Source organism: Chiloscyllium punctatum, chromosome 2, assembly GCF_047496795.1.
Source record: "Chiloscyllium punctatum isolate Juve2018m chromosome 2, sChiPun1.3, whole genome shotgun sequence".
NCBI classification, from domain to species: Eukaryota; Metazoa; Chordata; class Chondrichthyes; order Orectolobiformes; family Hemiscylliidae; genus Chiloscyllium; species Chiloscyllium punctatum.
In genome coordinates this window covers 85,281,007-85,303,777 of record NC_092740.1, presented here as the reverse complement: position 1 = coordinate 85,303,777, position 22,771 = coordinate 85,281,007, and the positions used below count along the sequence as shown (strand labels likewise).

Below are 22,771 nucleotides of genomic sequence, written 5' to 3'. Positions count from 1 at the left end.
GCAAGTTCCTGTCCAAGCCACTCACTATCCTGACTAACTATTTTAACTCTGTCACTGGGTCAACATTCTGGAGCTTCCTTTCTTACAGCACAATGGGTGGTCTTGCAAACTGCTTTAAGAAGGCAAAACCTAATTTCAGTGGCATCACAAAAGCATCAAGGTTTATGTACAACACCACCCCGCACAATTAACTACCTTTTCACCTCCACATTCGCTGGAGAAATAAGATTCTGCCCAGTCTGACAGATCAATGACCTTTTTGCACCATCTTCTACTTTTATCACACTGACTTTATTTCCCTTTATACAATATTGACTGTGCAAATATTTTGTTGTAATTTGTAATCTGGCTTCTTTTATCTATTAGGTCATTTTGAGCATTCTTCTACCTCCTACGATTCTGATGCTGGAGTTTAAGAGTAAAGCTGAAATGTCTCACATACCTCAATCTCAGGAGTTTCATCAGTTTGCTCGACAGTGCAGTGCACAAAACTCCAGCGCTGCTAGGGATGATCAATCTTCTGTAAGTGTAATGTTTGCCTTAAAGCACCTTAGCATAAAATTTCTGCTGTATTGTGTTGGCTTTTACCTGGAATCTGCCAAACTACTACAAGTTATCAGGATCTTTAATCACAGATTGAATTTCCATAGTTGTTTGCATTAATATTTGAAACAAATTCATTCTAGAATCCACATCTGTCGACAAAACTGGAATATTGAATTAAGCACTATTGTGAGCTTCTAATTATATCCATTTGCAGGTCTTCAGAGTACAATATAAAATTAATAAGAAGTTTTAGAAAGATTGGAATAACTCAGCAATTAAGGCAGCATTTGTAGAGGGAAACAAATTTAGTGATTCAGGTTGACGGTCTTTTATCAGACCTGATGGGAAATAGAGATTTAAGAGTTTTTAAGTCTCTGGATGAGAAGGAAGTGACAAAAAGAACAAAGATGATGATCTGTGAAAGGTGAAGGCCAGTAGAGATTAAATTAAAAAATATTATAATGCAAAAGCAAAAAAAGTGTGGTAATCGATTATAGTGAAGAAACAAAGGTTATATCCAAATGGGATTTTCCTAAGTTGAATTTACTTGTCATTCAGTCTTAATTTGTTTCTCTTGCCCCTGCTCCCCTTCCACCCAGTTTAAAAACTCTTACTCTGTGTTTCTCTTCAGTTCTGATGAAATATCATCTCCACAAATGTTGCCTGACCGATTGGGGTTTTCCGCCTTTTAATATTCTTATTTCAGATTTGCAGCGGGTGCAGTTTTAGCTTTTCTCTTAAAATTTTTTTTAGTAGTGAGATATTATTGGGCATTTTAAAACAAGCTTTTAAATTTATATTTTTAATCTATACAGAAACGGACTACTAAGCACCAATGCAACCCATGAATAGTTTTGTGTGTCTTTTTAAATGTAATTTTCAACTAATATTAGATTGTTCAAAGGTGACAGACCAGATACTTGTGATTAAAAAAGTTTGTTTTGAAAAACCTGTTTTCAGGTGTACTAGGAACTAACTTAAGACAAGTTTGTTTTCAAATTATATTGTAAAATGCTGCCTGTCTGGTTCATGAGCAATCCCAGGTTTCACTCCAAACTCATTACATACCACTTAGAAGATTGCCTATTACCTCCATTTATTTTCACTTTGGATTGTATTCGATACTCACATATTTTAAATATCTATTCAATAGTCTGCAATAGTCATGTCAAGAATCCTTTCTATTTCTCTAAGATGGAGTTTGATATAGAAAATGGCTCAGAAAAGATTGTGAATGAAATCATCGGTGCAAGACAGAAAGGACTCCCTTGGACGAGAAAAGCTTATGAATTCTACAGTGCCCCGATTGTCAAGTTCTGGTTCCATACGGTTTGTCTTACCCCACAACTACTAACCAATTAGAATATCAAACCATGCTGATTGATATGATGGTCTAAACAATCATCACTGGCATGTGAATAACTCTCATGCTGTTGCCTGTTAATTATTTTCAACTCTTAATGGTTTTCAAGGTTACCACAAGTGGTCCTACAAAGGGTTAATAAGTGACGCTACAAAGTTCTCAAGGAAACTTTGGATGTGCAATTTTTCATTTACCAGACAAAATGTTAGGCCTTAATTTTCTGTACTTAAATAAATACATTTCTTCCCTAACTCCCAAACACCAGTCTACCTGATATCATATTACATTTGAGAAATGACTGTACACTGGGAGAAAACTGCATTCTAATGGTTCACTGGAGATTAGTCTGTATTTATAGGACAAAGATGTGTCCTGCTAAGCCACTGATTATGAGAATTTTCCCTTCTTCTGTTATAATAATACATATGGTGGTCAAAGCTTTGATTTGCTACATATGAAGCCTGGACCCTGGAAGAAGATGCCGTGCTCATGGTAACCCAAAACTTCAGGATACCTTGAGCTAGTTATCACTGTTTCTGTACATTTGACAGGGGCTTCAATGAAAAATAAATGTTTGGCAGAATTTTTTTTGCACTCAGAAGCATACAGGATAGAGAAGTGATGTGTGGCAAAATACAGCAAACAGCTTCTTATTGGAAGTTGGTATTAACAGAACAACTTGTGACTCTTGCCTAATCTTTGTGCCAAACTCTTAGCAAAAATTTTCTTATAATAATTAACAATCTATTTAACACTTCTTTTCCATTTTATCGTCCACAGATAGCTTATTTGGGATTCCTGATGCTGTTTACTTACACAGTTTTAGTGAAAATGGAACCCCTGCCCAGTGTCCAAGAATGGATTGTCATTGTCTATATTTTCACTACAGCTGTGGAGAAAGCCAGAGAGGTGAATAAGGACCAGAGTAATTTCTTCTGGCTTCTGAAAAAAATCAAGTAACTAATTTAAATAGCATGAACCGAGTCTCTGTTTAATTTCACAAGCTTCAGTAACAGTCCCAATGACCTTTCTCTCTGGGCAACAAATGGCCTTTGCAAGGACTTTTCTCCTCTGGTGCTTTTCAAAGATTCTGGAATTTTCACTCTATGATACCACTGAAATATTTGACTTTGCTAATGAATACAAACAGCGTAAGAATGCCTTGAGGTCAGTGCACTGATGCCAGCATCGTTCAAGTCTAACACATTTTATTGAGTCATATCGAGTGTTTTATGACCAGCCACACACAAACGTTTCCATGTATCAGGTGCATGTGATGACCAAACTTTACACACATATGCAGCTTATCACCTTTATCTTGTTTTTTGCCAGTAAATTAGGAGTTGTTCACAATGTCTCCAGGGCTCATACGTGACCCGTTAAGGCAGCACACTAAGTTTGCTCAATGATCCTGCAAATGTTCTCCAAAGGCTTGGAACACTGAAGTCTCCTTGTATTTGAAATGGAAGTAGCAATAAGTCTTTATTGCATTAATGGCCCAATTATACTGCAATATTGTGTTTTCATGATGCATTTTCAAATTGCACTCAAACAGAAACCTCTGTGTAACCCTATCCTTCTTACTATGTGGCATTTCAGTTCTCCATTACAGTCCTATTCAAAAGTCCAAGACTTTACCTTTGATTACTCCAGTGAAACTGAACATAAGCTCAACTAACAGTACTTCATCTTTTTACTTGGTGTTTGCAGTGAACTTGAACAACTTCAGACCTTAACAAAAGCTCTTATTTTATCTCTGACTGTCAGTGCTGACATGTGAGATGCTAGTTATAGGAATGTGGGATAGGACCATATGAGTACTTGGTATAAACGTTCCCTTACAAAACCCAACAAGCTGAATTTTCATTCAGGTCAGGAGTATAGTCAGACCAAATCTCAACTTCACAAATCCAACACTGAGGATATGTGCCTCAGCCAGTCTAATTCTCATTCTGGAAGGGAGATTTCAGAGTGTTAACAGAAGTGGCTCACCAATCCTGGAAACTGTGCAGATACAGTTACATGAGCAAACTATGTGCAGAGGTAGGGTTTGCAAACTGGCCTGGTGCTGTTGGACTTGCAAGGTAAAAAAAGAAAACAAAATAAGTGCTCTCTGGTCTTCAACCCAGCCTAACATACTCCATGTGCCTATCCATGTCAACTTATGCCACCTTATGAACCCTACTTACTCACTCTTTTGGCCTCTCATATGCCACATGCTCAGCCATGCCCTTCTAACCACCCTCATGGTCCCACATGCACCCTTTGTCCCAACTCATGCTCTCCAACCGCCCACCAATAAGGGCAGCCTTTTTACCACCACTGGAGCACACTGAGAGGTCACCAGGATTCACTAGATAGTCTCTCCACATGGTGGCAGGTTACTCCCAAAGGAGGCAAAATGCTGTTGGAGGTGGGATGTGTTTAGTTTGGCTCCAGGCAGGTGATTCACTTGGCAGCTTTACAGCTACTGGCAAATGGCAAGGGTGGTGAGAACACTAGGACACACCTCTCCATACCACTTTGCCAGTCTTCCAGCCTCCTCTGTCATGGACCAGACCAAACCCTATCAAACTGTATAAAGATGATAGGCTAGACCCTAACATTTTCTTATTTTGAAGGTAAGTGCAAGGCATTGTATTCCATGTGCAACTGGATTGGCCAAACTCCTCAACTTTAAGCAAAACACACTTTATTTTTACACTGTAGTTAAAATACAGACAAATTAAAAAGAAAAGAATTGGCTTAACTGGAACTATTGAAATGCTTAACAAAATAACATACGTATTGACGACTATTCATTAAATGTTCTAATATAGTAACATTCCATTAATACACCCTTGGCAAAGCAAATTCAGTAAAATAAATTCTCTCACGTGCAATTCTAGCAGCCGGAAGAGAACCCCAGCTTTTAGCTGTAACAGAGAGAGGAATTAAAGTTTCCACATCCAGCTTGAAGACTCCAGCAACTGCTATAAGCTAAAGCTAAAAGTCCTGCTTCTGTGGGAGCTTGACCCCATCCGTTCAGGCTGCTTCTATTGTTCCAACATTTTAAAAAAAGCCCTCACAAGCTGCTTTCTTTATTGGCATAGAGAATACTTTGGCACCTCTGTTTCAACCTTTCTTCATTAAAAATAAACAGGACATAAGCCATAGGACCATCTCACGCCTATCTAACCCCAAAGCCATAATCTCAGTGGTGAAATTTCCAACCTTTTTACAAGGTCACTCTGCAGTTTACTCTTAAGACGTCATGCAGCTATAAAGGATATACAATTTGTAAACTTCCACCATGACTAATTAATGCAGTACCAAGTTAATAGCACTGAGAGCCTAAGACTCCTTTTGAGAAAAGAACCCTGTCATGTTTAATTCTATCCTTGACTATCACTATTGTTTAGACAAAGGTTTTGTGACCTATGCTGTCTCTACAGAGATGTCTACAATTATGAATGCATTCTCATTCAAGATTAAAGGCCTGTTGGCCTGGAGAGGTACTTTACATAGGGTGGGCTAAATGTTAACTTATTTAATGTAAACTTGGCCAGGTTTCAAGAAATGTTTGATATACAGCACAGACCTATGACTGTTGTTTTGTGATAACTGCAATTTCTTAAAGATCAATAAATAGCTTGAAAAGATTATCTGTGAGAGCATAGGAACTGGAGAAAGCTACTAATGCCTGGATTTTCAAGGAGTTGGAACAAGTCTTTTTTTTTAAATGATGGTGGGGTCTGATTCTAGGGGTCATAACTCCACTTCTGACACTTCTTAGTTTTGTTGTCTCAGGGTAAGAGTCTGGTCAGTAAGCTACTGCCATGCACATTCAAACTGACTGGTTTCCATTGAGAGAACAGGTATCTCCTAGCCTGACCACCAACTTCACTCATCTTTCTCTCTATCTGTACACACACACACTCACTCACTCCTGGAATCAGGCCAACTTCTGGGAAACTCATAGTTCACAGGTTCTCAGAGGAGTTGCGAACCATAGTGTGGATTCAGGGACCTTTTGAAAGTTAAATTTTAAAGTCTAACTTATGACCTTCACCATCCCCTCCCCTTTTTACATTTGCATGCCCTCTCCATTTTAACTTAATGCTAAATGATGGCCCCGTGGCTGTTATAATCTCTACACTAGCTCATGTTCCCCATCCAAAACCATACCAAATAATGGATATTTGATACTCATTCACCCAGTACAGGTATACACTATGTATAAACCAATGAGCCATATAGTAACAATACCATGTGTGCAACTGCTTAGAAAAGAAATAACCATTCAGAATTCTTTTTAATGGGAAAGAAAAATGCTGTTCATACAACCATGCAAAGTGGCCAGGCAGGCCATTGAAGTACCAACAATAGAGACTGAAAACAGTACAGCTCTCAATCATGCACAAATAAATATTGAGACAGTGGCAAAAGAATCACAGGAAGAATAAGGTACTATAACCAGTTATTTATGCCTCCAGTATTCTCTCCAGTTGTCAAAGCAAAGACCCATGCTGAGATAATCCTTCTGTCAAACATGCCTTATGAGGACATGTGTAAGAAATCTTTCAGCAGAACTTGATTGCCTCATAATGCCTCACCTGGTTCAGGTGGAGCCCATCCTGACATTGAAGCTCCTCCCTAGCCCAGAACTGGTGCATGGAAAAAAAGTCCTCTTTTCCACATGACTGTTTTAGCAAGTGTTCATCTTCTAGTCTGCGGACTGCTCCATTGATCTGCTTCTGACTGATGTAAAATAGCAGAATTTAGAAACCTTGATATTCTGATATTTAATTGAGTTATTTGTTCCTGGCACCTTCCAAACAAGACTTTATGTGTACTCTGTCCAATGTTGTTGCCTTCAACAACATGGACCACAAAACAGTCTGCTCCCACTCTCTTAAATACCCTTCCCTTCCAAACCAGTTTGAGATGTCCTTCAGCTGGCACAAGTTGGGCAGTATATTGTTTTGAAATCTAGATCCTGCCTACAAAGCATGTTTTATGTCCTACTAAACATTGAATAGTATTCAAAAACCATAAGGAAGTTGGACTGATTTTGTTTTCACTCTGACTTCTGACACACAGATCTTCACATCAGAGCCAGGAAAGTTCAGCCGGAAGATTAAAGTTTGGATCCAAGAGTATTGGAACCTCAATGATTCTGTGGCTATAATCCTCTTTGTTATAGGGTTTGGCTTACGGTGGACTGACCAGCCATTGCAGGCAGCTGGAAAGATCATCTATTCCCTGGACTTTATATTTTGGTTTCTGAGGCTTCTGGATTTCTTTACAGTTAATCAGCATGTAGGGCCATACCTGACAATGATTGGCAGAATGGCAAGTATTTCAAAATATTCGCTGTATGCTTTCCTACAAAAATCTGCTGTTTTCACTATTTAAGATGTTATTTTATGTATCATTAAATTTAGACCTATATCTAATGATTAATTTCATGGGCATATTAAAGTTCAAGTATAAATTTATCAAATTTTTTTCATGTTCGTTAATTTGTTACGGTGTTAAGCAGAAATCTGAACAAATCACAATTTAATGGGGTTTCACATTGTGCAGTACTACAACAAAGCCACCATCAGTTGTATTTCTCGAATCAGAGAGCATTCCTATGATCCACTCCTCTGGCAACTGCAGCTTTTAATGATATATAATGGTTGACATTGAATTAACAGCTGCTCTTACACCCCAATCATGCTTATTTCCATGTGTTTCAACAGAATGAAAAAGGGAAAGCTGTAAAATGAGATGCCAATTTGCTGGCACACATTTTACATGATTTCACAAAGTCGAAAGTTAGTCTTTTGCTGGTAAAACGGATGGAAGTCTTCATTTGTAGAAAATTTAGATTGTGTGAACCAGAGCATGCAATGAAATGTTTGTAATTATACAATACAAAAACGGAAATTGCCAGAGAAACTCAGGAGACATAGCAGCATCTTCATCAGAGAAGTCACTGAACTTGAAACGTTAACTCTGCTTTCTCTCCACAGATATTGCAAGACCTCCTGGGTTTCTCCAGTAATTTCTGTTTTTGTATTATATAATTGCAAACTTTCTTTCCATTTGTCTGCTCTGATGCAATCTAACTTGTCCACAAATGAATATTTCAACTGGTTTTGCCTTTGAGAGAGTAGATTATGATTGTGTGCAATAATGAAAAGTTGGCAACTCATTACACACCCTGTCCTCCTTTCAGTCTATTGGAAATGAATGGAAATTAACAGGGTGGAGATGTAAAAGCAGCTGTTAAGTCAACGTCAGCCATCCTGTATTATTTGAAGCTAAAGGTAAAGCTGTCATAATCCTTCTGGACCGTATGGATGTTCTCTCATTAGATGCTACGAGACTTGATGAGTTTCTGCAGCAATGTGTAGCTTTTGTTTCAGATCTTCATCATCCACAGTTCTTTGTTTAATATTATGCAATTATATAATACCTTTCATAACCCTGACTTGGAGGTGTCGGTGTTGGACTGGGGTCGACAAAGATAAAAATCACACAACACCAGCTTCCAACAGCTTTATTTGGAAGCACTAGCTTTTGGAGCAGTGCCAACCACTTGATGAAGGAACGGTCCACTGAAAGATAGTGCTTCCAAATATAGTTTGGACTATAACCTTGTTTTGTGTAATTTTTAACTTTCATAACCTTGGTATGTCTCAAAGTTTCGTGAGGTGCCATTCTTTGCAGCAGAGGTTAGAAAATTGTTGCAAGTCCATTTTCCCCTAGTAAGGCAACACATTGGTATTGAATTAGATTTAGAATCCCTACAGTGTGGAAACAGGCCCTTCAGCCCAACATCTCCACACCAGTCCTCTGAAGAGCAATCCACCCAGACGCATTCCTCTACCCTATCATCCTATATTTACCACTGACCAATGCCCCTTATCTACACATCCCTGAACACTATGGGCAATTTAGCATGGCCAATTCACCTAACCTGTACATCTTTGGATTGTGGAAGGAAACCAGAGCACCCAGACAAAACCCATGCAGAAACAGGGACAATGTGCAAACTCCACACAGACAGTCGCCCGAGGCTGGAATCTAACTTGGGTCCCTGGCGTTGTGAGGCAGCAGTGCTAACCACTGAGCCTCCATGCCACCCTCTTCTAGTGGAAGACCACTAGAAGATCCTGATATCTATAATCTGCAAGGTCTGATATAAAATCAAATAGAGGATTCTGGAGAAATTGTGAAACCGAATCACCATGGATCCTAATTTGGAAACTGGTTCATGAATAGTTAACTAGCTCCATCTAAAACCGTGAAAATATTTCTTTGAACGCAAATGATAATTCTTGCATTTATCAAGCTGAATAACAGAGGATTAGAAATGAATTGAACCTCTTGTTAGCTTTGTGTTTGTACTAATCTCAAGACAGTTCAAGTCATGATATGCAAAGTCATCTGTATACACTAATTCCTGTGACAAAGTAAATCTATTTTCTTCTGTTTTAGACAACAAACATGTTCTATATAGTGATTTTGATGGCAATTGTTCTTTTGAGCTTTGGAGTATCAAGAAAGGCAATACTTTCTCCAGCAGAACAACCATCCTGGCGTCTTGCTCGTGATATAGTTTTCCAGCCTTACTGGATGATATTTGGTGAAGTCTATGCTGGTGAAATTGATCGTATGTATTCAATGTTTACACCTATACATGCAGTATTTAATCTCTGTAAACTTAAATCCGTAAATGAGTTGTATCCTGGATTAGGATATTGTTTCAGCAAAAAAAAAGCGATGGATAACTTAGTGCTGCATTTTAATAAGAAAACTTTGTAATTCTCCACTGCCAGTCATGTGGAGATTGTGTTTTGACATGTGTCAACAAAGCTGCATATCACCATTCCGAATGAATAATACAAATGTTTCCTCTTGTTAGGAAACCTAGTGAAAGGAGCAAGATTTATAGTATAGGATGTCATCAGATGGAAAGGAATAGGTGAGGAAAATATTCCTCGATCAAAGTGTTTGCAGAGGATTGCAACTGTACCAGCAAAGGGTGCAGATGACAAATGCAAGCAGCTTTTTCATTTTATTTTGTGCAGGTTATTGTTTTTTGATTAAACATTGAAAATGGTCAATAATAATGAGAAGAAAAGTTGAGAGAACTTCCTTTATTCTAAGGTTTGATGTGATGTAACATGCCTTGCCGTGGAGAGTGATTGAAGAAGAAGCCATTGCATCTTTGAGAGGAAATTGAGTTAAATATTTGAAGCAGAGGGGAGTACACAGTTATGAGGAAGGAACAGTCCTGTAGGAATCACTTAATATTGTTCTAGTCAAGATTAGACGGCATCATTGAACTAAATCATCTCCTTATGTGCTGTAAACATTTATGGTTTTCATGTTAGCATGATATGAGTCTTTGGATTAGATTTTAACTTGGACTTTATTTCCTTGTTTATGTGGGCACTGATGATTGCAAATTTGAAAGGGGTCTTCAACTGGATGGCTGGAGCACCTTTTCCGGTCTAGTGGTAATCTGCTTACATAAGAGTCTGGCTGGTATGCCGTATTGTTTTTGATAAATGGCACAACCAATTGCCCCTCTCTGTCTCATTCCATTCTATCATTGCATGTGTTCTACCCAGTCTTACTGTGGGATGTGGTACATAGGGCAGAAAAGCATGGGATGAAAATTACCTTTGTGAGGCTTAAGTATCAGCAGCATTGCCCTCCAGTTCTACAGGAACAATATGTGTCACTGCTTCAGGCCCCCACTCTTCCTGGGTTTGAGTTTCTATTCATTAAACCGGTCTCTCAGCACCAGTTTGGAGCCAGAGAGCTCCCACAGGACACCTATCTGATGTCAAAAGCATGCTGATGTCATGCAAATGAGTCATCATCCTCATCATGGATCCTGATTTTAGCAGGCTCACTTTCTGACCAATAATGAGAGTCTGTCCCACTGAAATGCACATTGGTATACTTAAGAACTCCAGATGGTCACAGTAAACACCAACTCATTTGTCATATCATTTAGCAGCTTAATGCTGGTTCTAGTTCTCTGAGAATTTCTGCACATATTCTTTGTACAACACAAAATATAAGGTGGAATTTAATGCTTACAATGGAAAGCCTGTGCGCCAGCCAGGAATCTGGCAGCGACTCAGCTGTAGCTACTCGGAGGTTTAATGAGATTTAAATGGGCACCTACTGGTCAGCATCAGGCATTCTTGGTCCTCCCTGACAATACCTTGGAAATCCTGGTACATTATCACACCTCCGAGAGCTCCCACACTGTCAGATGCTGGTAGCTTCCAGCACCAGCAGTGGTGCTGACCAGCTCCAGTATTGCAGTATGGACCAAACCATCAAATATCACTCGATCCCCAGGGAATGGTGAGTAGGACAAGAGGTTTGCTAGACTAAGATAGGGTAAGGGGAGAAAGGTTGATTTAAAGAAAAAGAGAGGCCCTACTCCTAATCACTCTGTTCCCACTGGTGGGTGCCTATGTAAGATAATATGCTGGTGTATATGGATTTCAGTAAAGTGTTTGATAGTTTCCCCACAATAGGCTATTACACAAAATACAGAGGCATGGGATTGAGGGTGCTTTAGTGGTTTGGATCAGAAATTGGCTAGATGAAAGAAGACAGAGGGTGGTGGTTGATGGGAAATGTTCATCTTGGAGTTCAGTTACTAGTGGGGTACCACAAGGATCTGTTTTGGGGCCACTGCAGTTTGTCATTTTTATAAATGACCTAGAGGAGGGCAGAGAAGGATAGATTAGCAAATTTGAGGATGACACTGAGGTCGGTGGGGTTGTGGATAGTGCTGAAGGATGTTGAAGGTTACCGAGGAACATAGATAAGCTGCAGAGCTGGGCTGAAAGGTGGTAAATGGAGTTTAATGCAGAAAAGTGTGAGGTGATTCACTTTGGAAGGAGCAACAGGAATAAAGAGTAGTGGGCTAATGGTAAGATTCTTGGTAGTGTAGATGAGCAGAGAGAGCTTGGTGTCTAGGTACATAGATCCCTGAAAGTTGCCATCCAGGTCGATAGGGTTGTTAAGAAGGCATATGGTGTGTTAGATTTTATTGGTCGAGGAATTGAGTTTTGGAGCCATGAGGTCATGCTACAGCTCTATAAAACTCTGGTGTGGCTGCATTTGGAGTATTGCATCCAGTTCTGGTCATCACATTATAGGAAGGATGTGGAAGCTTTGGAAAGGATTCAGAAGAGATATTTTACTAGGATGTTGCCTGGTATGGAGGGAAGGTCTTATGAGGAAAGGCTGAGGGAGTTGAGGCTGTTTTTGTTAGAGTGAAGAAGGTTGAGAGGTGACTTAATCAAGACATATAAGATCATTAGCGGGTCAGATAGAGTGGAAGGTGAGAGCATTTTTCCTCGGATGGTAATGGCTAACATGAGGGGACATAGCTTTAAACTGAGGGGTGATAGATATAGGACAGATGTCAGAGGTGGTTTCTTTACTCAGAGAGTAGTAAGGGTGTGGAATGCATTGCTGCAACAGTAGTAGATTCGCCAATTTTAAGGGCATTTAAATGGTCATTGGATAGGCATATGGATGAGAATCAAATAGCGTAGTATAGACAGGCTTCAGATTGGTTCCACAAGTCGGCGCAACGTTGAGAGCTGAAGGGCCTGTACTGTGCTGTAATGTTCTATGTTCCGTGCTCCAGGGATACTATTCAGTTGTAGGCCCATGTGGTTTAGGTGCGCTCCCCCCCACCCCCACCCCCCACACCACTTAATTGCCTTAACTGTCTCTGGGATAGAAGCCTGTCCTTGAGCTTACCTCCACAATCTGCATCTAAACTCCATACCTCTGTGGTCCTCTTATATAACAAGAACATATAGATTGAACTGACTGAGATGTTGCCATTGATCCAAGTGAGTTATAGATATGTTTCATGTGAATCTGAAAAAAAAACAAGATTCAGCACTGGAAGTACTGAGATGGATACAATCTTGACCCGTGTGCTTCAGAGACAGGACAGGATTGTGAAGCAATGAGAGTTATTTGATGAAAGAGGCAGATACCCTTTAAAATACGTTTGAATTAGCATCGGAAATATCACCAAACACTTTAATCCTTAATTTTATTGTTTCATATTGCAAAGAAAATATTACACTAAGTGCCAGCTATGATCCTGGAAATCATTACAAGAGATTGACTGCTACTATATCAGCAAAAACTATGTGAAACTGAGAGTAGCAGACCTTGGGTATGTTCAAATATTTCACTTGAAATTCTTAGGTAAGATACTTCCTTGGATTGAGTCTTCTAATTTCATTAGTTCCAGATAAGTGATCCTTGAACATCTTACTTCCAAAATGAAGACATCTGCTTCTGCACTGCAGACCATTCAGTATGTAATGGGGATTGTGCTTTATTGCGACAGGGACATGTGGTAATAGAGATATGGTAGAACCTATCAAAGCATTTTGATTAGATACAGTTTACCCTGGAGTGCAACTTGAATCTGTAGCATGAGTTGAATGATAAGCTTCCTATTCAACTGATTTTTCTGAAATGTGACAGATATACAGGGACTAGTTCTGAATGTCAAATCAGCAGTGGAGAATTTACACTATAATTGTTAGACAAGCGTACATCATTTATTAATCATTTTAATCTGTTTTTCTTTTCTAATTGTAGCTTGTGAAGAAAATGCTGATTGTCCACCAGGCTCATTTCTTAATCCGTTTCTTCAGGCAGTTTATCTTTTTGCACAATATATTATACTGGTCAATCTACTCATCGCTTTGTTCAAGTAAGAACCAGTTATAAAAGAAGGTTAAACTATCTGTCCTTTCAACTGCAAAGTTTATCAAATTATAGAACTGCGTCTCATGTAGCTCTGAAAATGTTTTGAATCATTGAGATAATTATGAGTTTGTTAAGTAATATTCAGGATCACAACCTGTGACAGGACAGCAAAGGCATGGTGGTGATGTTACTGGGTTAATAACTAGAACTCCAGCCAATTGTTTTGGAAGTATATGTTCAAATCTCACCATGGAGCATGGTGGAATTTGTATTCAGTAAAAATCTGGCTTTAGAAGCTAGCCAAGCTTTATATCATTTTGAAATTGTCCCTTGTTCTTCAATATTTTAGATAAGCCAACCCAAAGGAAACTCCACTACAAACCTTCCTTCAGCCTGAAAAATATCCATAAACTATTATTTTGTGTTTCCTATCCCTCAGCCAATTAATATCCCATTTGTCCCATTTATTCCATGAGCAATAATTTGTCTCACAAAGCTGTTGTGCAACAGATAAATGCCTTTTTGAGTCCATATACAATATTTAAACATGGTTATTTTCATCAACATTCTGTTATCTGTACAAAATACTCCAGCAAGTTAGTTAAACATAGGGTGTAGCTTTGCTTGCTGAGCTGTAGGTTTGATATCCAGACGTTTCATTACCTGGCTAGGTAACATCATCAGTGGCGACCTCCAAGTGAAGCGAAGCTGTTGTCTCCTGCTTTCTATTTATATCTTTCTCCTGGTTGGGGTTCCTGGGATTTGTGGTGATGTCATTTCCTGTTCGTTTTCTGGGGGGTTGATAGATGGTATGTGTTTGTTTATGGCATTGTGGTTGGAGTGCCAGGCCTCTAGGAATTCTCTGGCATGTCTTTGCTTAGCCTGCCCCAGGATAGATGTGTTGTCCCAGTCGAAATGGTTAAACATAATATTCTCCTTTAGAAATCCATATTCGCTCTTCCTTCGATCTCACATTTTTTCATGTAACTAGTAATTCTATCAAAAATATTTGTTTGAAGAAGTTCCTCATAACTGTGATGATCTATACTTGTTGGGCTTATGCTTATAATCTGTTTCGAAATAGGGTGTTCCATTTACAATTTTCCAGTTCTCCTGCATCTCCCCTAAATTTAGCAAAGTTTGAAAGATTATTGTCAGTGCCTCTGTAATTTTCGAATTCATAATGTTCAATATCCTTGGACACATCTTATCTGGTTCCAGTGCCTTTATAGAATTTAAGTACCAACAGCATATCTGATGGCCTCCTCCATATCAATTCTGAGGCCTTTCAGTTTCATCCTTTGTCATAATGGCCTGGGAACCATCTCCTTCCTTTGTAATAACAGCAAAGTGTTCATTTAACATATTAGCCATGTCCCTGTAAATCCGGTTTTTTGGTTCCTAATCAGCCCTGCTCCTCTTTTTGCAACTTTCTTTTACTGTTGTAAATATATATATATAAAAGACTTTGAGATCCCCTTTGTTAGTTGCTGGTCTATTTCCTAACCCCTCTTTGCTACTTTCCTTGCTTTCACAAGTCTTTCTGTATTCATCTACAATTCTGCTAATAGGAAAAAACCTGACCAGAGTATTAAAAGGGAAGGTGCTGCAGGTTTGATAGAGAAAAAAACATCCACAGAATTGCAATTTTAAAAGGAGGGGCTATTCTAACTAGAGAGACTTTAATTGAGTTTTTAAAAAAGTTTTCTTGTAATTTATTCTGTATCTATGCTCAGGATATACATTCACATTGGATGCAACATTATGGTTTATTTTTCACTGCTTTAACCGGTTATTTTTGCCCTCTGCAGCAATGTGTACTATGAAATGAAATCCATGTCTAACAAACTTTGGAAATACAATCGCTACCGTTATATTATGACCTATCATGAAAAGCCATGGCTGCCACCTCCAATTATCATCTTCAGTCATGTAGCTCAGCTACTGAATCGAATTTACCAATGTCGAGCCAAAAATGAGGTGGATCAAGAAGAAGAGGATGTTGGTTTAAGTAAGTAATTAAATTTATGTTCTATCGCCAATATTACAATAACCAATGGTGTGTGTGTAGGTAGAAACATTCTAGGGATGACTTCATTTTTCATTATGTCATGACAATTTTGTTTTAACAAGGTTATGTCTGTTTCTATCCAGAGTTTTATAAAGAGAACTGTGAGAATGCCTCTCATTCTGATGGACATATAATACCAGTTATTTTTACTGGTAGATCAGATCAAATGAAGTTTTCTGTTCACATATTAGTAGCTAGAACATTCATGGTGCACTGCAAGTAAAAGATTAGGAACAATGGTCGGGATCATTATGGAAGTTATACCTGGCGATATTCTGCTTTAATGTTGGCACTGTGACTTGTAGATGAGTTTAACCAGGAAGAAGAATCAGTAAAAACGGAAAGAACTGCATATGCTGTAAATCAGAAACAAAATCAGAAGTTGATGGAAAAGCTCAGCTCTTCACAGATGCTTCCAGATCTGCTGACCTTTTCCAGAAGAATCAGTAATATAAATTAGTACAAAACAACATATTAAGAGTCCTAGCAAGCTGGAATCATCTGTATCTGCCTGCCTTTGAATATTGGAAAGGAGAATTAGGTGTACTGCATCAGATGCTGTTCATGCCCAAAGTAAAAATTATTCTGACAATTTCTGCTCCATTCTTAGGCATCAGATTTTTAAAAAGTTTTGTTTGTTTCAGTTCCGGTAGCCCTTCTTCAGAACTCTAACCATTAACCTTACCCAGTGTATTCTAGTTTAAAGCCCCAATCTATCAGATTGCAAACATAGGTACTGCAAAAGTTCATTGCAAACATTTTTTCTTTCCTCAATGAATTCAATTCTAAATGATGTTCTCAATGCTGCTGTCAATGGTATTAGTTTGGTGCCCTCTAATGGATATTGAAGGGAACTCTCAGTTGTAAAAAAAACTGTCCTGAAAAGCAAGTGGAATCTTATTTGAATACTGGAATTGTATGATTGTGCATGTAAAGCAACACAGAGTCTTTAATTCCAACAGATGGAAAACACATTACATTGGATGTAATTACATTACATTCTTGATCTATTATGAAAGTAAGATACAGCATTTACTGTGTAGCTTATATGGGTGCTGAGGTTAATATTAAAGCCATAATATAGAGGTCCCGGTGTTGGAATGGGGTGGACAAAGTTAAAAAATCACACAACATCTGGTTATAGTCCAACAGGTTATGAAGACATACAAGCTTTTGGAGCACTGGTCCTTCGCCATGTAGCTAGTAAGGCAAGATCATAGGACACAGAATTTATAGTAAAGATATTAATATTAAAGCTACTGTCTGAAGCATTTAGGGAATGAGGTGAAAACTGGCAGGTTCAGTTCCTGTGATTAAAATGGAAAGGAACATTGTGGGGAATATGATACACATTTGGCACACAGCAAATTTTTGTTCACCCTCAACAAAATTTGAGGAAAAGCCACTTGTTGCCCAAAGGGATGGGCATGTGCCAGGCACATTCACTGCAGTATGCATGACACCTGGAAGTGTGGCACTTGTCTGCTCATTAACAGTTATTCCATAAGGGGCTTGGCATTGCAAGAGTATGAAACAAAGGAAACAAAGCATTTTTCTTAAAAAAAAAGTGCTGAATATTTATCAAATTTCGTAATATTTGAAATATTGCATTTTGTCTTGTGTAGAATTGTATTTAAGTAAGGAGGAATTGAAAAAGCTTCATGACTTTGAAGAGCTTTGTGTGGAGAAATACTTTCACGAGAAGAATGAAAATCTTCATTCAAGTGACAATGAAAGAATTCGAGTAACAACTGAACGGTAAATTTTCAGCAGTTTCCTGATTTATTGTATTTCTGGTAAATTTTATGCTTACTATGCATTGCAACACTACTGTCAGCAGGAAGCACTTTAAAGGTAGGGGTAGTGTAGTTGATGTCAACCTTAGGATAGCACCCTCTAATGGACAATTGTGATACTTCCATGCTTACACCAATCATTTTTCCAGTTCCATGACACTTTAATAAGAAAGTTTTGTGCTTGGAGCCTGTGGCCACGATGAACTTGACTGAGATTCTGTAAACTCAGTCATAAATACCTCGATTGGCATACTTGAGGAGACCAAGTTGCAGATGATACCAAAATAGGTGGATAGGCAAGTTGAGGGAGGGATACAAACAGTTTACAGAGAGATATTGATAGTTGGGAGATAAGTTGGCAAATGGAGTATAATGTGGTAAAACATGATGTTTTTCATTTTGGAAGGGAGAACAGAGAGCAGAATATTATTTAGATTGAGAAAATTGCAGAAAGCTGTAGCATAAGGAACTTGGGTGGTATTTGTGCATGAAACATAGATGCAGAGGGTAATCAGGATGGTTAATGGAATTTTAGGCCCTTATTTCAAAGGGGTTGGAATATAAGAGTAGGCGACTGTATGAGGTACAGGTGAGACCACATCTGGAGTTTTGTGAGCAATTTTGGTTCTCTTATTTAAGGAAAGATATCAGTTAATTGGAGGCAGTTCAACGAAGATTAATTAGGATGATCCCTAGTATGGAAGGATTGTCTTATGAGCAAAGGCTAAACAGGCTGGGAGGGTTCTCACTGGAGTTTAGAAGAATTGAAACATAAAGGATTTTTAGGGGCTTGACAAGGTAAATGCTGAGAGAATGTTTCCACTCATGGGACAGTCTAGGATGTAGTCTAGGGCATAGCCTCAGAATAAAGGGGCACCAAGATAAATCTGAGATGAGAATGAATTTCTTCTTTCAGAGGGCTGTGTGTGTTTGGAACTCCGTGCCACAGAAAGCTGTGGCGACAGAGTCCTTGGGTCTGTTTAAAGGCTGGGATAGATAGATTCTTGATCAGTAAAGGAATTAGGGGTTATGAGGGAAACGTCAGAAAGTGACTGTGAAGAATTTGGTCCAACCATGACCCTACTGAATGGCAGAGCAGGCTTGAGAATCTGAATGGCATACTCCTGTTTCTATTTCTTACAGTCTTAACACTTTTATCCATCAAGCTGGATCAGATTCAACCTATGGCTTCAAGGTGAAATGGTAGTCTGCTAACTTGTTATAATAACAGCACCTCAACTTTGATTTCTGTAAAGCTCTTAACACTGTAAAATATCCCAAGATGCAGAAGCTATAACTACATAAAGATAGTTTATGGTTAAGGCTTCTTGTACGTTACTAAGAACAAATTGAACTTTTTGGAGCATATCTAGTTGATGAAGTTTATTTTTTTGATATAACTTTGTTTAAAAAATTTTGTTTGTTCCATGTTTTGCAAATCCTATTAGTTATTTAAATACTGGCTGATGGTAAAAATGACCCACTCCTTGTGGTGTATATTTCTGTACTCATACTTAACTCTCCTTAAGTTTACTGCATAATGTACTTGCACTGAAAAGCTGGGAGCATCGAACTTGTAGGAAATTAAGATGCTACATTGGATAGAGAAATTATGGTTTTAGGATTAATTATGCCATTTTTGTCTTGGTTCTTGGATGAATTATAGAATAATTTAATTCTGAGTATGGAACAAACCCAATCTGGGAGACATGCTTTCAAGTTCAAATTCTGCAAAGTTCTTTAAGGTACAAGCCTCATTTGTAGACTAGACTTCACTATACTCCATATCTGCTCATGCATCACCAAATATGTATGGTCTGACTAGGTTTATTATCTGCCAGGTCCCTCTGAAGACTTAGTGAAGTGAGTCCCACAGTATAGAATTACTACAGAAGGAATGGCTAGACTCCACTTAAATTATATAGTACATTAACATTTTGGCCTATACAAGACCATTACTGAGTCACTGTGAAATCAGAACCTGATATACCTAATTTTCAACTGTTCAGATATTTCAAAGAAGAGACATATTGGACTTCAGACTTTAACTCAGTTTCTCTCTTTCTACAGATACTGTCAGACCTGCTAGGTTTCTCCAGTTTTGGTTTTGTGTATTTTGATATGCTTATGTTTGCATCAGGATTTTTGTAATCTCCAATTTTATTGACTGCTGTCGATTAGCCAACAGCCTATATAATGAAGCAATAACATATTTTTTCAGAAAACGAGTGCCATTAAAGCAAAAACAAAATCCAAAGAACTTTACAATAACAAACAGGAAAAGGGAGGGATGACTGCTTGGATATTAGAAAAATGATTGAAACAAAATGAATCAAGATGCTATTTATTTGAATTGTTGCTGTAATCAGCTTAAATCCACTTTCCATTGCTTCTTGGAGTGCAACTGAAAACTCCTGCCATTCGACCAATTATCACAATAACGATTGTTGGTATATTCAAATCCAAATAACAATACTTTGCAACATTTATGTAGGGCCTTTAAAGTAATGATACATCTTAAGGCGCTTCAATTCCAGATTCCTAACCGGAGTTTATTTCAGAAACTGTAGTGACCTTAAGGAACCAACATGACTAAAATGTGTCTTATTTTCTAGCGTTGAAGAAATGGCAATGCATTTGAAAGAAGTAAATGAAAAGGTCCATTATGTCAAGGAATCTTTGCACAGTTTGGACAGTCAACTTGGACATCTACAGGATCTCTCAGCCTTGACTGTGGATACTCTGAAAGTGATCTCTGCTGTGGATAGTTTAAAAGTGGACGATGCCTTCTTAGGGAGCAACACAGAAAGCAGTGACTTCCGAAAACTGCCACATAGCTGGAGCAATGTGGTCCACCTGAATCCTTTGGACAATTTTTCTGCCAAAGCAAAGCAAAATTACTTTAGCACTCCACCTTCACTACTTCGGAACTTAGCAAACAGCCAAAAGCTGTCAGTATGTTATAATAATGCCAACATTGTAGCTGAATTACACAAGTCAGAAAAGCAGGATGAGAACAAACTAGTATCTTATGCTGACCTACCTCGTCCTAAGGAGAGAGGGTTGGAAGGTGGTACTGTCATGTCAGAAGTGTTATCTGAGCCCATATCACCTCATAAATATACACAATTATTCCCATTTCCCTCCACTGTTGTAAGTTCTAAGCACACAGATCTACATTTTAATTTGTCGCTTCCAAGCTCCCCAACATTGACTCATTTAAATACAAATGCTCAAAAGCAGGAGAAGAGCCCATGCAGAACACCAATACAATTCAGCTTTCACAACATGGTCTCTGATCAGGATGAGGGTGTAAACCATGGGAACCAATGGGACATTATTCGTATGCGTCCCGAAAGGACTGATGGAAAGGTGGATACACTTTCATTGGACCTACTGGCTTCTCCGTTTGTGATTGATGCTCCCCTGCTATCAGATAGTCACAGTAGAAAGACTGAGAGTGGCTATGTCAACTGGGCATTCAATGAAGATGACGAGCCTGGGATCTTTAGGGCAAGTTTGAGGAATCAAAGGAAAAACCGTGTGCATTCTTTATTCAATACTAACTGCACCAATAGAGATGATGGGTCATGCCATATTCAGGTCAAAAAGTCTCATTCCTTCTCATTCAGTTCAGACAGATCTCAGCTTAACAGTGAGAGCTTGGAGTCTTTCTCCAAGCACAAATACAACAGTATTTCCTACTGGATCAATCCGCTGAGAAGGAACAGCTGGTCTTCTCGAAGAAACAGCTTAAAGTTCAGGATTCAGAAGGAAGAACATTTGTGGCGCAGTACAAAAATAAAAGGTTTTAAAATTTATTTTATCCAAATGGTAATGGACAAACATCATTGAAGTTAAGAATCCAAAGCTAAAATGAGTGTGCTTTTTTCACATACATTGAATTCTATGTTTGTCAATGGTTAAAGCAAATATTGCTCCAGCAGAATATTTTAATTGAATGTGAAGTGGCCTCTTGATTATAATTGGACTGTTTAAAAGTCTAATAAGGGTTAGACCTGTATTGTTGCTACCTAGGCAGGCAGCTAGAGTTGGGAAACCTATTGTTAATTGCCTCCTGTGAAGATGTGACCCACATTGGATCTTCATTCTAGGGCTTCAGGTGTGGAATAGAACCAGGTTTGCTAACCACAGAAGGATTAGCTGAGAACTGAGGTGGGCTGCCTTTACAAATACCAGTTGTGTGCTTATGTTTTAGACCCACTAATTCTCACCCCTCACAACCTCATGCACTCCCCATAACATCTCAAGTCATTTCATACCAACTCGTGCTAACCCACTCACTACCCTTGGCTCTTATGCCATCTGTCCTGATAGATATCCAAACTTTCATAGAGAACACTTGGCAACGTGCAAACAAGCAACTATCAAAGCTACTACGAATCTTCAATGGCACTACATCCCTTTCTTTTTAATTCAAAAGGGGTGGGTTTTTTAAAAAAAATCAGATGATGGAAGTTAAATGGATCCCATCTGCCCTACAAGGATTTCACATCAACTTTGTAAAATTGTTATTCTTACACTGCAGGTTAAGACCTCTTGCAACAGTCATAGTGGAGTGGGTTTGAACTCAGCATTAAATTCTCATGACTCTGCTGGGTTCAGTCTTTCCTCATACATGAATTACTCCCTGACCATTCCTCCCTTCCCCTACCGACAAAAACTGGCTCTGTTGGAAATTAGGGCTGGACTTCTACTGGTCCATCGGTCTTGCCCACCATTTTGTTTGCTTTGTGAGTTAGTCTCAGCCTAAGTTGGACTAAACAAAATCTTGACATGAAAATCCAGTCAGCAAAATATTACAAAGCTATTACTGAAAGTATAGCTAGTTCATTAAAGGACTATAGCTAGTCCTTTAAGGAAGCAAAACCTCCCAAATCTGTCATCCTTACAAATGGGTGGCATGGTGGCTCAGTACCTAGCACTGCTACCTTACATTCTTATCCCATGATTTATCATATAATCGACACATGGACCTGCACCTACTCCTATACTGGACCATCTCTCTCAAAATAGGAACTCATAAAACTTTCAAAAGGAATCTCACAGTCCACTCGAAAGCAAGATCACCATCCCTTAAACTCCATCCATTAATAGATTATGATTTCTCAGCTGAAATCCAATCAGATTCTATTCCATAACTGTGAAGGTAAAATTCAATAACCAATGCATTAACATATTCGTAGTAGTGGAACAAAAGGCTATCTATTTATCATT

General features: G+C 38.5%; 1 protein-coding gene across 4 annotated transcripts in view; it reads left to right on the top strand.

The window, feature by feature from the left end:
• trpm6 (transient receptor potential cation channel, subfamily M, member 6) overlaps window positions 1-22,771 on the top strand; it is a 168,667-nt gene that overhangs the window by 93,499 nt on the left and 52,397 nt on the right. For all 4 annotated transcript variants that reach the window (XM_072585013.1, XM_072585004.1, XM_072584993.1 and 1 more), the window contains 9 exons: window positions 367-522; window positions 1,741-1,875; window positions 2,690-2,818; window positions 6,992-7,243; window positions 9,383-9,557; window positions 13,556-13,670; window positions 15,478-15,677; window positions 17,363-17,495; window positions 20,149-21,341. In XM_072585013.1, the coding sequence (XP_072441114.1) occupies window positions 367-522; window positions 1,741-1,875; window positions 2,690-2,818; window positions 6,992-7,243; window positions 9,383-9,557; window positions 13,556-13,670; window positions 15,478-15,677; window positions 17,363-17,495; window positions 20,149-21,341 (2,488 nt within the window). The remainder of the gene's footprint in view (window positions 1-366; window positions 523-1,740; window positions 1,876-2,689; window positions 2,819-6,991; window positions 7,244-9,382; window positions 9,558-13,555; window positions 13,671-15,477; window positions 15,678-17,362; window positions 17,496-20,148; window positions 21,342-22,771) is intronic.